Here is a 14,505-nt window from a genome sequence, read left to right on the forward strand (position 1 = left end):
CCCCCTCTTAACTGTAAAAGGGATTTCACAAATGAAATTCTAAATTATTCCGTTTCTTTATTCTAAGCTTCTTAATTTGATCTGCTCTCCCTAAGTTCCTCCAATAACAGATGTTCATAAATGTCATGTCTGTACACTAACCTCCAGCAGAATCGTTCATTAAACACTAGCACACTATTCAGTAGCACAACTCTTGGATCATTTTTCCAGAACATGTTAAATACATATATGCACACACATACACACACACACACACACACTCAGCAGTTACTCAGAGACTCCTTGTCTTTATAATGAAATAAAGAAGGAACTGCAATATACACTGAATTATCTGACCAGCAATAGTGCTATCTTGGCCTCATTTTTGGCAGGAAGAAACTTAAAAATACTGGTTTCTATAAGCTAGTGTCCAGCCCCTAACTTTCTATTTGGGGTATATGCAGGTAGGCACCTGGCAGCACTAAACAGTGTCTCTTTCTCACATCCTCTTTTTCTTCTTCCCGTCCTTGACTTCTCCTCCACTAAAACTTAAACACTTCAGGGTGATGGTTAAACATGTAGGAAAACCAAGAGATAAGGCAGTATCATATGGGCAAGCATTCAGCAGGCTATATTGAGAATTGCAGTTGCTACATTTGGAAATGTGAGCCCATCACTAAGGGAACAGTAAGAAGGTGCGGCATTTTGCAGCAAAAGGTTGTAGCGTACCAACTGGAAAGCTTATGCAAACAGAGCGTTTTCACGCTCTCGCAGAGAAACTGGTGTGTGGTGCCCCTCGAGGATCAAGCCCGTCTCCCATGTTGTTCAAGGTGCACAGTCTTGTGCTGAATTCATTCTCATAAAGGCAGTAGACTCTTACCAGCTTCATGGCAGGTACAGACTTATTTCCACCCACCAGCTTTCCCCCCACCCTCACTTTTTCTCAACTGGAAAAAGGTAATGGACTAGTAGTGAAAAGTTACGGGGAAAATACCAAAAAAACAGAGGTATTTTCCCCTTCGGCTGGGCAGGCAGGAACTCCGCTATGAGTAACACTCATGGGTTTGTTCCCTCTTTGCATTCGCCTGCAGTGATCAGTAGGGAGGTAAAAAATTAGCAGCTTCGGCTCAGAGCAGTGCCTCTGCCTTGGAAATGGAATAAGCCTAAGAGTCATTTTTCAGCTGCAATTTGGGTTTATCCACCCCACGGTAATTCACATATTGCATTGTTTAAAAAGGGTAAATGCTATAATTTCTTCCTTACAGGTGTCTCCAGAGCACAGTTGGTCATACAGTTACAGCTTGCACTGAATGCAGCAGCACAAACACTGGACAGGCTGACGATACCGCAATCACCGTCGCCAGTGGAGCAGTGCTTTGCAGACAGTGCATTGCCACCCCCAGAAGGGGCAGAGAGAGCCCTGAGCGGTTATTTTTCAGTCAGCGCCAGCTCAGTTGCTCCAAAGGAATGGAAGGGTAACTGTCTGTGATCACTGGGCATATTTACCCTAGCAAGGAGYTGGCACGACTGCTGGCAACAGCTCAGGACCTTCTGAGCAGGAGAGTACCTGCAGGCAGACCTTGCTCTTGACTCCCTTCCCTCCTCTCCTCCCCAAGCCTCGCATGAACGGAGCTGAAGGACAGGAGGGCATTCAGAGAGTTAGTGAGAAAAACTGCTGCACCGCCAAGACATTTAAGAAAGGGGGCTACAGTGGGGAGGGAATATTTTCAATAAACCAGCCCTGCTTACTTGCCAATTCTCATCTTTAAATAGTTTAGTCTTCTGCCTCATTCAAGGCCTGTTTGTGCAAACTTTAGATAAGCACAGATACTGGCATACTTCGGTAACACCAGTAGTTAAAAGAAAACATAATGCACACACACCCTTCCTCCCCACATGCCTGAAGACAGTGGGATATCTGCCTTTGCTGTAGTAGTCTTGCTGTCTAGAAACATTACTTTATCAGATCCTACCTCATTTTAATCACCAGCTGATTTTAAAAAGAACCTTGATAGTTTTTTTCAGTCGTTTTTTGTTTGTTTTAATTTTTGAAGGTACTTCTGACCAGTGTGGGGTCCTTTTGGAATTTACCTCTACTCTCTCTTGCTTCGAGCTTGCCTACCCTCATTGTATTTATTCTTGAGTTTCCCATTCCAAAATGGGAAACTCAAAATGTTCTACTGCTTTAATCACTTTTTTTCTATTAAATTATAGATGTGGTACCAACAACGACCTGAATTCTTTTGCAATACAGTAAGAAAGAATGCTAATGACCATTTCTAAAAGCAGGGCCTTCTCATAACTTCCTTCACCAAGTTACACTGAGTTGCTTACATTTATTTATTGGTTTGTTTGCTAAGCTACCATGCAGAATAAAGAAAGATTTACAGAAAAAGAACACTGTGCCATCTTAAAACGAAAACAGATTCTGTACTTCTGGAATGCAGAAAATCTCTCCAAGCTTCAACAACATTCAAGCTTTTCCAGTGCCTTCATGTTTTTTCAGTGATACTGTCTCCCAGTGTATTTTTTGTCCATGGCAAGAAATCTAAACAGTGCAATATATTTGGGGGGGGTATGGGGACTAACTAATCACACTGTTCTGACATGATTATTTTTTGAATGTCCAAATAGGCTGAAACGTATGCTACGTGGATGAATATTGTGTTATTGAGTTAAATAAGCCCTGTTCACTTTGGGCCTTTTTTTGTTGTTGTTAAACAATTATATGGTTCACAGCACAACATAACTTCAAATAAAACCTCAGAAGTCATGTCCCCATGGGGCAAGCCATGCTATGCACTTTAAGTGTCAAGACACTCTGGGAACTTAAAGCTTCATCTATAATTCATGTCATCTTACGTTGACCTCTAGCAGAAATGCTTCACTAGAAAAAATACAAATTGTTATTTTTGCAATACACAGTCTCTGTATCTAGAGGATTGATGTAGCCTCACCCATCTTACTTCACTTCTGAGCTGCTCCACAACATGAAGTATAGAACTGCTTCAGTAATCCCCAAAATAAAGTGGACAAGACACACAACAGTCTCTTCAAAACCAGAACGTTTTGGCATACTGTTATTATTGTTAATTTACAGCTTTCTCACTGTGCTAAATATCTCACAAAATACTCTCATACATTCTTGAACTGATCTTGAACTCAGATCCTAATTTGTATTTTTAATGAATAACTTAAGGTTTGGGCTTCCTAAAAAATGTTATAGCTCTCTTGAAAATTTCAATTCAAAACCTTTTTCTCTGTTCAGCCCCCCACACTCACAAACTGTCATCACAAGATGGATTCCAAGGCATGTAAATATCTCTAAAATTGTTTTCAATTTTTGGACTTACACAATCATCAGACATTTAGTAGACTGTTATTAGCAACACAAATATACTTTCTCAGTGATGTCAATTTTGTGATACACGCTTTAATGAAAATCTTCTGTGAAACAACAAATTATTATTCCATTTGCCTAAACACAGCTCATTTGAACCACCTGATACATAATGAATATTTAAAACATTTCTTTTATCTGCCCTTTACTAATAGGTGATGTTTTTAACTCCTTATAAATTGTTCAAACACTTAATTTCTATTGAAGCTGGGTATCAAGTCACCTCCACAAAAAAGGCCTCATGTTCTTCTCAGCACTTCCACCCTGCAACATGTTTAAGTGTTTGTAGATTCTTTACCCACATTTGCCTGTGCTGAATAGTACTCATTTCCCAATCTTTTCTCAGCAAGTCTTAACTGACCAGTCAGTCTTCGGCTACATCTGTCACGCAGCAGTTGCAGCCCTGTAGACTTGTTCCAGTTACCTCTGAACTAGTTAACACAGGTATGTACAGCTTAGTAACTTCATTTCAGCAGCATGGAATTCAGCATGGACTGTGTAAACCCACCACAGAAGCTGAATAAATATTTGAGTGGAATTTTTTGTGCCAGTTTACACATAGCTAGCTTAAAGCTGCAAAGACTGCTGTGCTGAAATACTCTCATTTACCTGCCTTCAAGTTGAGCCTTTCTGTTATAACATTTTTAACATCAAATCCCTGACAAACTTTTAATTCTTTAATTGCACCTTCCCACAGAAACGGCTGCTTTCTATGCCTTATTTAAAGCTTCTTAGATTTGCCATTTTTCTCATATAATGACAGATTTTAATTAAGACTCCTTCCCATTACATCTTACTTAAATGTCTTCAGATTAAACTTTCTTAGAATCCAGTTTTCTCAGCCAGCTGAATTTGGTAAACTCAATACAACCCTTAGCTAAGTTTCAGCATGTCATAGTAAAATTACTCTCAATTAGTTTTTTTCTGAAGGTACACATTTTTGTTGGCATCTATTGTAAGGGGAGAAACTGCTTCCTGGGATTCAGCTGAACAACTTAAGTCTTCTACTGACTTGCTGAAAAAAGTAATTTCTTTTACCGAATACACCAGGAGAAAAAGATTCTGCAGAAGTAAAGGTAGCATAACATCCTTTTTTGCTTTAACTACTAGATGTAATTGCATGTTTTCTCCATTGAAACTGAGTTCTTATATCTGCCACCACAGGAAAAGTATCTATCTGCTAACTGTTTTGGAGTGCTCCAATAGCAAAATATATTCATCTTCTCAGGCCCCTCCAATGAAACATGGTTTCTATGGGGTTTTTATGCAAACACAGCAGCTCTGTGCTAGAAACCCAAAGTGATACAGGTGGTCATTTCGGAGGTCAAGACAGTCAAGTAACACCTTAGCTAGGACAAGCAAATCCTACTGGAAAAAGGGATTACAAAACATGACAAGTTTTCCAAGTATCAGCATGCTTCCCGCATGTTGTTTACCTGTGGTCAAGATGGCTGAAGTCTTGCAAATTCAACTCTCTGGTATCTTGTGTCAGATAAATTGTATCGACATCCTGTTAAAAGTATGTAACAAAATAGATCTTTACAGAACTGTTTTTTCCAAGCATTGTGATTTACCTTCTCTTTCATCCTTTGTACAGCTAGAGGAAATGAGCCCCAGCACAAGACATGTACTTACCCACTGTACTTCTTCTCTATAGGGAAATCCAAGCCAATCACAAACACATGCATACATCTGTGAAAAGCCTCCTAGAAACAACACAAGGGAGTATTTAACATAACAGTAAAACAAACAAGTAAATATCTAAAGGCATACATTAATACTTTCACTTAAAGATATACTACCGAGTCTTTCAAAACTCACTCTCTTTTTCTCTCAGAAGGGTGTCCATTGCTGAAAGAAACTGAAATAGACTGAGACTATCCTACTTTCGCAATAGCCAGCAGGTTGCAAGAAAGCTTAAAATAGTGCCTTCACCCACCAATCAGAAGTCTACTTCATACTAATTACACCTTAAAACTAATTACACCTTTTCAAGCTTCTGACAGAAATAGAATTAAACTTCCTGACACTGCAATTCCAACCTTTTTATATTTGAGCCTTTAAATTCATTCTCACCACAAGGTCCAAGTTCTGCCACTGTCTGACTGTCCCACAGGGCCTGGAGATTAGCCAGTCTTTCTGAAGGCTCCACAGTTACTTTTTTCAGAATCCTCCTAGATGTAAAGGGAAAAATATCATTCATGACTTTAAAAATATTTTTAAACCTGGGCAATTATATGCACTCATGGATCTTCTTTATTTCAAGTATAATTTTATTGATGCGTATAGGAAGAATTACCATCTTTAATACAATTCAAATCTCTGCCTAAAAGTCAAACACGCTGTGATACAGCACAGCAGTAGTAACATTTGTCTCTTTTTCCTTCTGATAACTAACCCTGTGACTCTTGGAGCAACTGAGCCCCTTTCCACAACAAGATTGCCCAGGCTAAGTAGACTTGTGGTGCTTGACTAACACGAGGATGCCCAAAATAAGAGGGAGACATGGTATTATTGGTTATGCTGAAATAGCTGCAGTTTGTATAGTGTTTTTATAAAGTGAAAGCATTATGTTGCAAAGGGCCACAGAGCATGCTGAGTGGCCTCTAGGCTGTGCTTTAGATACCTAATTCTAATCTCTGTAGTGGGATAGTGTTCTTCAGTCTCTAGACTAAAACACAACCCTTTTTTCTGCCTTTTAGGAAATAAAAATAAATGTTCTTCTGAATGACAGCAGAGCCTCAAAACTTTCAGAATTCCACACAACAGGGGGAAAGAATGAATAAGAGATGTTAATAGTAGAAACCTCTTTCCCCTTTCTTGCCTGTTCTGATCTCACATCATCAGTACAACTCCGTTATCTTCATTTTGGAGAGCTGTGACATATGAGAGGAGAGCTAGAAATCAAATTTATTTTCTGGGAACCAAGCACTCCACACAGCCACACAAAATGCTCCAGCAATGTTCTCAGGAAAGCTCAGGAAAAAAAAACATGTTTAAGGCTCAAGGCAATCACAGATGCTGATAAACATGAACAGTTTTGCAGTCCTCTTCACCCTTTTGCCTGCATTTCTCTCATCATTACTGAAGTTTTATGGCTGCTCATGTTCATAAATATTCACTTCTACACCTTCTTTATGAAGGAAGATTTCCATCTCCATCACAGCAGTTAATAATACTGCCACAGAGATAAACTAGAAATAAAAAAAGAAACTGCTAGCTGGGGTTATGAAGCTGATTTCCTGCTCCACCTATGGGAAAGGTGAATAATAAAGATGCACACCCAAAATAAAACATGTAAATCTAACCAGACTGTTCATACAGAAAGTCTGTTTAAAAAGTTCACTTGTAAAAATCAGTGTGTCCTGGAAAACTCTTTTATATGATCCATTTTCTTTAAAATTTCCAAAAAACCATAAGTTGGAGAGAGTAGTAGTAGAGTTGCATTATCTGGGAGGTACAGATGAAGATGCAGCACAGCTAGAGAAGAGGAGGAAAATAAAATGAAGAAGAACTATGGAAAATTGCTGCAAGATGATAAAATTCAGAGGCCGTTAACACAAACAGGAGAAAAAACAAAGGTAAGAACAATGCAAAATTGAAGCAGCATAAAAAAGCTAGAAAAGGAGATATATGATCCAAGGAGCCAGTTATTCTACTGAAGGTATAAAACAGAAGGCCTGGGGCTCAGTTTTGAAGCACCAGGCTCCCAGTCATGTGAATCATTTCACATTTCAAAAATGTGAAAATAAGCAGAACTTTTCCCTCCACTTCCAACTCAGATTTTACTCCTGCAGAAAAAAACAGAATAAAAAAAAACCCTACTGAACATCACAGCTGCTTATAGGAAAAGGAGTTAATTGAAACAAAAAGCTAGAATCTCAGCTATATTTGAGGTTGGAGAGGCAATAAGGTAAAAAGAAAACTTAAAACTCCAAATCCTTGCACCACCCAGTCAAAATGAAAGCTCTTTTGACTGTACAGACTACAGCATGCTCTAGCTATGCTCTGTGTTGCTTCATCGTTCTGCCATATACTTCCAAGGGCCTGGATGAAAGTTTAGCACTTACCTTAAGGTGTTTTACATCCTCTGTGCATTTCTGATGTAAGGTGGGGGACCAAAGGACAATAAGTGGTGGTTCTTCACTCTTTCGACACAATGTGTTCATGCTACAAGTGCCCTAAAAGCTACTTACACTGGAGAGAGCCCAGGGAATATCTTCCTGAGGCAGGTTCCAATGTGTGCCAGAACCTCGTTCACATCCTCRGAGGTTGCCATCTTCATGGAAATGCTGCATTTCTCCGTTTCCATGATCAACTGCACAAAAGGGGGGGGTGGGGGAGAGGGCAGAAGAATTAGGTACCATCTAATTCAGATCCAGTTAAATGGAGTAGTACTTTGAATGCCAGCTGAATGCTTTGCATGCCAGTAAGACACTGTTACTCATTAATACATGACATGACAATGCTGCAGGTAAAGCTTCTCTGCTTGAACACACAAGAATTGTGTGCTCAAACTTCGCTCCTCCTAGAAGCGTCCTGCGTCCCACAGGAACAAAGGTTTCAGAGAAACTTGACCTCAGCTGACATTTCCAAAACCAAGAACTTTTCACAGTATTGTCCGATTTTGAAACATGTCCCAGAACACCAGGAGAAGTGAGTACAGCCTGACAGCAAACTATTGAATGCACAAGGTCTGCCTCCTTGAGCGGGAAGTACAAGTCATTAACAGCTGTGATTCTCTGGAAGAGTGTGAATACTTTGATCCATGTCATTTAGAGAAATCATTAAGATAATACATTGTCTCAGTTCAAATGATGCAGTAACTCAGTTAACATTACTGCCCCGCAGTCTGGGGATATTTGCTTCAGCTAGGTGAAGAAAATGAAACCCACTTGTTACCAGTCTCTGTTATATACTGAGTGTTCAGAATCAAATCAGATTACCACATCACTCACACATCAGGTCTGCTGGTACTTTTGGCTGCGTCACATGCAACAACCTAATATTTCTGTATTCTCCAGTGCAGATATTTAGTACAACTAAAGCCCAAGGCACAAACTCTTTCAAATTAGGTACTGTGCAAATATGGTAAGATGACTGCTCCTAAATTAGGAATAAATAAGTGTATATAGACAGTACTAGAGGGGATACAGTAATGCTAGCAGTACTTTGTGTAGTATGCTACAGAAGTTTGTTTTTACTGAAACTGGTTCCTGGATCTCTTTTCATTCCCAGTCCATGTCTAGGGTCATCACCAGGATAACCCTGCAGAGGCTGTATTATCTCAAAAGCACATACACAAACTTCATGTACTTTTCCCACCATGTCAACTCCTTCCAGCAACTGCGACCATTCACTCTCTGAAGAACAAGTGGGCAAATCACTACCGTTTTTGATTATCACCAATATTACTACACCCTTCCCCCTACATTACTTTGTCTGACCATTTGTTGACTTATACTTGTCATGGCTTTTTGTGATGTGCCTGGCACAACACAAGTCCATCAAGTAACACAGACGTAACACGCTGTTTGCAGGAAAACTGCGACAATACCTGTTGCCCCTAAGGAATTATCAAGGATTCCACCTGCATTCAGCCGTAAGACTTGCATTTTTAAAGCACAAGTGAACGTAAAAATGCAAAACCTTACCAAATATCTTAGAAAAATGGTATGCTAAATGAGGCTGTTGAAAATCAGCACTTTCCTTGTAAGCCCTGCTACAACAGTTGTTATCTATCCCTCTAGGAATAATTAGTGTTAGCTACCATGGCATTTTAGTACCTTAAATGAATAAGTCCACAAAACCACACACAGTTTACTAAATGTCTCCCCATTAAAAAGGTAAACAACCGGAGCTTTTTTCCTTAAAGGAAAGCTTCAAAAGCCGGGTTAAAAAGATGACATGTTAAACACAAGGAGAGCTTTACAGAGTTCAAATACACTGACAGATGCTCCTATTTCTAAAACACTCTTCAAAAACCAAAACACACATGATACAATTTGATACAATTGTACTGTCAAATCTTGTCAACATGTTCATCTTCTATGAATGAACAATGTATAAAAGGCATTCTTCTTTTCATCACCTTCTCTTTGCCATTCACCTTTTTGGCATGAAACTCCCCCCCCCCCTTTTTTTTAAAGCAGGAATGACACCAACAAGAGTTGAAAGGAAACAATTTCTGTCTGCAATGTAAGCAGGAGCATTTGGCTTCACCACAAAAGGTATACACCACAAAAGACATTCAAACTGGCATGGTATGGATTCTACAACAACCACCACTGTTTCATCATCTCTGAGAAAAACACCGACATTTATGTGACTAATGAAAACTTGCATCATTTTAGCTTCATTCCAACGGAGCTACGAAAAAGCTGCATTTCTTATCTTCATCCCACCCACACAACTCATTCTTAAAATGGATTCTTTAAAATTATTACCATTATTTTACGTTTTAAAAGCACCATGAATGCAACACTTCAAACGTGCAGTGTGCTCACTGGATGGGGACACCTACTTGCTTGAACATTATCTTCTCCTTGATTGGAACAGATTTAGCAATGTGTAAACAGGTACCTTTTAACTAGATTATCACTGGTAAAATATATCAGTGTGCCACAATATGATTTTGATATAAGGGTGAAAACACTCACTTGACCTGGTTTACTGGAAGTTATTCCTTGGATTTCCAAATAGCTGAAAGTTAGTTCTAGCTGTAGTTAAAAAAGAAAAGGCCACATTAGTACAAACACTTTCTTATTTTAAAAAGCACTGACATATTTCAATGAAGTTAACACAAAAACCTTGGATGAGAGGACCATTATTTTACATCAGTTTCTATAGTGTACATCAAGTATTTGTTAATATTCTACTATCTGGTCATATTTTTTACCAAAAGAACACTTGCATGTTGCTTATTATGGGCTCAAATGGTTATTAGAGGTTATAAGAATATCTAATTGGGTGTTTTACTGATGGCTATAAGCACATCAGCTTATAACAAAATTTATAAAAAAATTTTACAATAAAAAGCATAACTGCTTATACAACACTCTACTGATATGTACTCTTGTGAGTAAATAACTCCTAATAAGAATATTTATAGCATCACTTATTAGTCTTTCATGAGTTACACTGATCACAGAAGTGAAAATTTTTACTGTATTGAAACTAAAGGGACATACAACCCACCCGCCCACACATATAAAATGCTCAAGACGATCTTAGCATATCTAAAAGTTTGACAGGAAATAATACACTAGCTTTGCCTGACTCGGTTATCTGGGCAGCAGTCAGGATAGGCAGGAAAGAAAGGTGAGCGTATTTAATCCAAATGGAACTTCAGAGGAGGCAGAGGCAGGAAAAAAAGTCCTCTTCCCCAAAGACAAGCTTAAGCCTACAAGGAGTAGCTAAGATCTGAACTCCCAACCAGACAGACATGCAAGCATCTCGACAGCTGGAAGATGCAGAAAGAAACAAACCTCTTGGACTGAATCAAAAGTATAGAGCAAGATATTAGCATGGCCATTTCCTTTTATTTATCATCAGAACCGTTGTAACTGTAACAAACGGTCTGTATGAATTGCATTTTAAAAAAAAGTCTTCTGTACTTTACCTTACCCAAGGTTCATGGTCAGGGTGCTTCCAGGCTAACTGGCAAACACCAAATTATTCTATTTCTACCACTGTGGAAACCTTTAAAAAAAACCCCAAGACCCTGAACCACTACTGCACTGTTTAGAACCCGAATGCATTTCTCAAGGATACCCTTCTACAAAGGCTGCAAAAGCCCATCAGAAAATCAGTAATGACAAGCTTCACTTTCCAACCACAAGAACTGAACACAAGCTTTCCAGAAAGCAGTATGACACTGGGGAGAGCTCCTAAGCTCCCACGGTCTCACTGGCAAATCTGTAAGCAGTCAGAGATGGTGTTACCACAGGACAAAGCTGCTTAGAAAATTCCAATTAAAATAGATATGATTTAAGATACATTTTAGGGGGGTTTGATCAAGCAGGTGAACTTTTTTAGCACTCAGCTACATATCTACCCACTGCTGCAGAGGGTTAAGATGTTACTACTATATATTTGTTCTTTCTTTCTTGTCTTCTGAATCTTTTTTTCCCTTAAGTTGCTCTCATGACATGAGGGGATCAGAAGACATGAGCATTCATCAGCCATTTCTGTGCAAAGCCCATCTTCCACCAGAGCCTTAACTTAGGTACCAAACTTTGCTCTGAAGTTGCTGAGGAGTCTTCACATGCTTTGTTTTGCTTGTGAGGAGCACCCTACAGCAGACAGCCAGTTTCAGACAACTGGGGTGCTGCCATGGCTGTTTATGAAGCAAGTAAGTACATAAGCCCATCTTTGTGCAACTGAGATGGGAGAGACAGAAAAAATGCCAGCATCTTCCCATTGCCCACACCAGCATTTTGCATTTTTGCAAGGTAAGATATTTGTTTTTCTTCATGCCTCTTCAGTTCCTGGTTTCTCAACTAAGACTGGCAATCTTTTGTGAAGCACACAGCCCCATGCATTTCATTCAGGCCAGGGAGAGGTGCGAGGGTGGGTAGGGGGTTGGGGGGGTGTTAATAAATGAATAAAAATCAATGGCATCTCTTGCTTGCTACTGGGGTAAGCCAGATGACTGATATAGCAGTGAAAGGCTCTTTTCCTCCAGTACTAGTCAAATTAAACATACGAGACTATCTAACATTTATTTACCCAAATTTCAATGAATTGTTGTGTGGGGGAACTGGCTATGATTTAAACCCTTCCTATTTTGCAAATTATTTATCTGCCAGATTGAACGTTCTGCTTTCRCTAATGTGCTTTGTATGTGCCAATGTATATGTTCCACATAATCAAAAGTACTTTTCTACTCCTGAGAAAAGTTTACCATAGTTTACCAGTTTACCAGAACCAGACTCAAGAATTCATCCTGCAAAAATCCTCTTGACTAGAATTCACATGTCATGAAATGTGGCACCATGTCTATAATTAAGTTTCAGTTCATTCTTCCACTTTCAAAATAGATTCACAATCATTGTGTAGTAAAAATACAGAACACATCCTCTTCTGAAACTGTGAAATAATTTCTTTACAGGGTTTTAAAACACGTAGTCTTGTTTATTACCTAAAACTATATTTAAAAAAAAAATCCTTTTATGAGGCTGTAAGTGTCATTCATTTAGGAACCCTGTAGTTAGCAGCCAGCTAATTTCACAGTTTTCTTTTTTTTTCAGTCAATTAAAATGTACTAAAAGCTGGCACTAGAAGTGGGTTTACAGACCCGAATTACATTCCCACAAATACATTATACACTTTTCTGGGGGTTGATGTCATATTCAGCATTTACTGATGTTGTAACTAAGTTTTATATAGACAGCAGAAAGAATTAGTAAGTTTTAAGTACTGTACAGTCTTTGTGAAGGTGTAAAACACATCTAGTGTTTAGTGGAAATGAACTGATTGAGCCTCATTGTAAAGTTAAGAGGTGGCCATAGTTTGTAAGACCCTTGCTCTAAGGAAATCATGTAAGTGGATGTTATACTTAATCCACTTTCATCCCATTTAACTTTCATCCTTGTTTACTAGGCACATCTCAGCAGCACTGTTCAAGGAAAGGTGAATCAGATGTAGCAGTAACAGTCATTCAAAACTGGCGATCTCTGGGCATATGGGATTTTGTGAGAGTTCCCTGAAGCTTAAAGAAGCTATTTTCAGCAGTCTCCCTAGAAGTTACTGCATGCTAGTTAAATTGACATTCTCAGGATCAGAAAGCTTCTGGGCAGCTTTGGAAAATATGACAGGCTTTAGAAAAATCAGCAAGTTTCATTAATCCTTCTGCTACAAAAGAAAGGCATTTTTAACCTTCCTAACAATTGCTCAGATACACAAAGTTTAATTTTGAAATAAATCATGTGCAGAAGGACTTTCTTCTGATTACCTTTCCTGTATTTCAGTGACCACTAAAGTCACAGCTTTGTTAGTACAGCACACATTCCAGATTACAAAGAAAATACAAACAAGTTCCCCAACTAAGTAAATACATTTAATAAAATAAGTTTTGTAGAAGTGACAGCAATTTTAAACTAGAATTACAGTTATTCCTTAGTAACAGCGAGTCCTTGCCTCCAAGAGCTTTCTGATGAATTACAATAGCTTTGCTATTGGTTGTCTAATAAGATCACCATCAACGCCCACCCATCATACCCTCACTGCACGAATGTCCGAGCTGTTCGTCAGCTAGCTCTATGTTTTCATGTAACCAGTCACCAAACTGTCTTAAAACAGGCTTTAAACTGCACTGATCCAAGAGCCAACAGACAAGCAGCTAAGCCATCAGGGCAGCAGGGACTGGGTGACCAGCTGAGGGTAATAAGTTTCAAAAGAAATTCAAACCAAAGTTACCCTGCCCACCAGTCAGAACCTTCAAATTACAGGTGAGGGCTGGTCACATTTACTAGCATCCAGAACTGAAAACCTTGCATCAATCTTTCCATTTATTGATCTTATTTTTCTGTGAAGCATATATACACTCCCTATATATGTACACACACACACACACACACACACGCACACACATATAAAAAAGAAATACAACAAAATAGAACATGGACAAGTGCCAAGTGCACATTCACTGACTCCAAGCTGGACAAGACATCATCTTCTCAGTCAGGCATTTTTGTTTACACAGGAATTCTCTTTCTCTGCTACAACAATCATTACAAATTGTCCCAGGAATAGAAGAAATAATTCATCGGCATTGGTAAGGCATGTTGGCAAGATGCTTTTCACAATGAACTGCAATCTCCACAGAAAATGGCAAAAACCAGTGGAATACAGTAAAACTCAATTTCTGTCTCCAGATCAGATATATTCCTATTTGAAACTAGACACTACAAGAGAGTAATGTCATCTGTTTGTTTGTGCACAAACTGTCCCACTACCAAGGTCATCAGGCTCATATAGCAGTTCTTCAAGTTGGCCTTTACAAGGTAAATCTTCACCCAGCTGCATTTCCATAAGTTAAGATTCTTCTGGAATGGTTTATCTAAGTGGACAAATCCTTTTAGGACAGACATCAATGCAAACACCGTTCTAACAAACTCAACACC

General features: G+C 38.9%; 1 protein-coding gene across 1 annotated transcript in view; it reads right to left on the reverse strand.

Moving 5' to 3' along the window:
* Window positions 1-14,505, reverse strand: part of CARMIL1 (capping protein regulator and myosin 1 linker 1) — a 200,560-nt gene that overhangs the window by 102,519 nt on the left and 83,536 nt on the right. The window contains exons 4-8 of the mRNA XM_026079768.1: window positions 10,039-10,098; window positions 7,576-7,697; window positions 5,456-5,553; window positions 5,015-5,085; window positions 4,816-4,889 (exon numbers count right to left, since the gene is read on the reverse strand). Of these exons, the coding sequence (XP_025935553.1) occupies window positions 4,816-4,889; window positions 5,015-5,085; window positions 5,456-5,553; window positions 7,576-7,697; window positions 10,039-10,098 (425 nt within the window). The remainder of the gene's footprint in view (window positions 1-4,815; window positions 4,890-5,014; window positions 5,086-5,455; window positions 5,554-7,575; window positions 7,698-10,038; window positions 10,099-14,505) is intronic.

This window comes from Apteryx rowi, unplaced genomic scaffold (assembly GCF_003343035.1).
Source record: "Apteryx rowi isolate R43461 unplaced genomic scaffold, aptRow1 scaffold_50, whole genome shotgun sequence".
Classification (NCBI taxonomy): domain Eukaryota; kingdom Metazoa; phylum Chordata; class Aves; order Apterygiformes; family Apterygidae; genus Apteryx; species Apteryx rowi.